General features: G+C 39.4%; 1 protein-coding gene across 1 annotated transcript; it reads right to left on the minus strand.

Annotated features, from left to right (window-relative positions):
- Positions 1-215: 215 nt before the first annotated feature.
- On the minus strand, positions 216-2,548 carry LOC112034031 (scarecrow-like protein 32). The gene has a single exon (XM_065772899.1). It carries the CDS (start codon positions 1,820-1,822, stop codon positions 455-457), a length of 1,368 nt encoding a protein of 455 aa, XP_065628971.1. The 5' UTR covers positions 1,823-2,548; the 3' UTR covers positions 216-454.
- Between the last annotated feature and the right edge of the window lie 540 nt (positions 2,549-3,088).

A 3,088-nucleotide genomic window follows, 5' to 3' on the forward strand; every position in this document is an offset into this window, starting at 1 on the left:
ACCACAGCACATAATTATAGAGCATATTCCATTTTTTTATATAATAGTGGTTTCAAATAATTAAATTTATTATAGGACATGTTGTCCTTACATGACCTACTATTCATATAATTTTATTATACTCCGAAATATTTATAATTTTCCAACCGTAACACATACACCAAAAAGTTTTGAAGTAAAAATTAATTAATCACAAATGCACACCATCATCTCTTAGATTAGAAACGCTCGAAAATTAATGACGCATAATCACAATTCACAGGGAACAAAAGAGAAGAAGAGTTTCTTAGGTTACTCGTTATCATATCTAGATGAAAATGTATCAAATTTATTGGCAACCTGACAAAAGCCTTCATAACAATAAGCTCTCATCTATTCTTAAAACTAGTAGAAGAAGAATTAGAGGCTAACTTAAGAACAAATATTACAAACTAATTAAGTCGAAAGAAAATGTTCAAGCAAGCACCCAAGCTGTGGCAAACAGAACATTATGTCCTTTCCATGTGAGCACAAGATCTTCTTCTTCCTTCTTCAATCCCCACCCAGCTGCATGCTCATCTAGCATGGTCTTAACCTCCGTGACTGCATCCTCGCCAAAGGCAATGCCGCGAAAATTGGCATTTCTCATTCGTTGCACCCACCGGCTTTTAGGCTCAAGCCTCTCTACCCTCTGAAAGCCCTCATGTGCTATCACATTCTCAATTTTCCAGCAAATATCGGCTTCATACCACAGCCTCTGCATACTCCCCCGCGGTAGAAATGAGTCCATTGTATCATAAGGTATCCATAGATAATTAAATGCTGACCTTAACCTACACACCAAATTATTTGATGTAAAATCTGCATCTTCGTCTACTACAACAACAATGGTGGGGTCTAAACTTCGAAGCGCTTTGAGAAACATGGTTCGAAGAGAGGAACTCGGTAAACAATCAAAAGCATAAAGGCTTGAATTTGAAGTGGGAATTGCTGAAAGGGTTTCTTCTGGAATGTAATGAAGCATCATGTGGCAATTAATAACTAGTGCCTCATTGCTATCTGCGTATAGATAATTTTGCACCCGAAGTTGTTCGATTAAGTTGGCAAACCCGTCTTTATAACTTGAAGGAATCACTCTAAATTCCATCATAACATTCTTAGACCTAGCGAAATTAACCAACTTTGAACCCAATTCGTCGTAGGAAAGGTCAAGGATGGGCGGGACGTCTTCTAAGGAAGTGACTACGGTGAGCTTGAGTAGAGGAGGGACCTCGTGACGATTAGCTATAGCATCAACAAGTGTAGGAATCTGCATGCAATGTGTCATGCTTAAATCAACAATGTGAATGGCTGTGTACCCTTCAACAGCATCTAGAATTGCTGCATTGGCTGCTGTGAATCCAAACCGATGCCAAGGAGTTAAGTCCACAAAGCTAGCAAGCTCAATAATTGAGAATTTGTATACGTCCATAGCAAGATTGCAATGAGCATTTGCCATAGCTGCTAGCATTTTGCAACTTCCACTGTTGGCTGCGCGTGCAATAAGAGCTCGGAGGAACCCGCAAGTAAGTCGTTGATTTGAGTCGCCGTCTGGGGGTGCAATGTTGTTTAAGACCCATAGGATTTGTTGGGCTAGAGTGGCATCGTTGCTTTCAATTGCGTCGGCACAATGGACTAGTAGTTGCTCCATGCAATTGGCATCACCAAAACTTGCTAAGGACTTTGAGGTAGGAAAGCCAGGCCACGGCCGAGTCCTATGAATTTGGTTTTTGTTCATGGTGGGATTGGAAAATGAAGTCATTTGGTGAAAGGGTTGTGGTGGAGCCTCAGTAAATTGCATCATTGAAAGATAGAGTACAAGAATATAATAGAAAAGAGCAGAAAGAATAAAAGAAAGACAAAATAAAAATAAAAAATTGGAATACAGGAATCAGAAATGAGCAGAAAGAGAGAAAGAGACCTGACTAGTTTTGGGTACCTTTGCCATTGGGAAACGATCCAATAGTGGTAAAAATTACGGGTACAGTTTGGAAGAATTCTGCAAATGAATCAAAGAAAATTGACAGTTCAGCTTTTTCTGTGAGGATTTCATTGCTGTACCTAAGGGGGAAAAAGGGACTGATCAGAATGAGAAACTCTACTCCCAAGAAAACTTAGTTCGTGTCAAATTAGGCAAAATAGACCCTTCTTTGGCAATTGACAGGCTTTCTCAGTTGCTATACAGGCTGCAATATGGCTAGAGTAAGAGAAACTGTGATTGAACATACTTTTTTCATGGCTACAAAAGGGTCTAATCCCTCTTCGTATCCCTTTTTTTCCTGATTTTGTTGATCAGGTAAGGGAGAGAGAGAGAGAGAGAGTGATGTGTGATATAAAAGAAGAAGAGGTGGGGTGTGGGGTTTGCTTCTGTTGAATATTTGGAGGCATGTGAAATAGCCGGCCAGAGAGTTGTCTTTATGTGGGAGTTGAGGTTTTGTCATGTAATGGTGAGGTGGGAATTGAAGGCAGTTAAGCTTTGGCTTACTTACTCACGGGCCATCGTATCATGAACAAATCATTTTTATGCAGTTTCTCTTTCTTCTCTTTCTCATTCTGTTTTGCTTTTTGTTTTTTGATTGTTTTCACGTGTTTCAACTCTTAATACCTTCTTTCTTTAATTTCTTTGCTTGCATTTCTTATTTCTCATTTCTCATTTCTCCATCTAGGTGGGGTTGAACTAAAAGGACATGTATTATCATGGGTGGTACTGATTGGCCACCCTATATTCTTGAAAAAGAGAGGAATCGAGGCAGGGGTCCCTTAAGTGAGTCATGGCAGCCAAAAAATTTTGCATGCATCGATGAGACAAGAATGGTCATTTTCAAAGCCAATTAGGATGTAGGAATAGGAATTGCTTCTCTCTCCAAATTTGTAAGATCTTATCCCCGATCAATTCCAGAAATGAAATTACAGGACCAGGTTTGATTCTTTTGGATATCCACTAGGAATTTTAGTTTGGCATGTAAGAGGAATTTAGTGTGCAATACCATGTGACGAAGAGCACACCCCTTTTGAACCGGTCCATATATCTTAATTACTCTTCGGCTTCCTATACACACCACAAGTGACA

This window comes from Quercus suber, unplaced genomic scaffold (genome assembly GCF_002906115.3).
Source record: "Quercus suber isolate HL8 unplaced genomic scaffold, Cork oak 2.0 scaffold_66, whole genome shotgun sequence".
NCBI lineage: Eukaryota > Viridiplantae > Streptophyta > Magnoliopsida > Fagales > Fagaceae > Quercus > Quercus suber.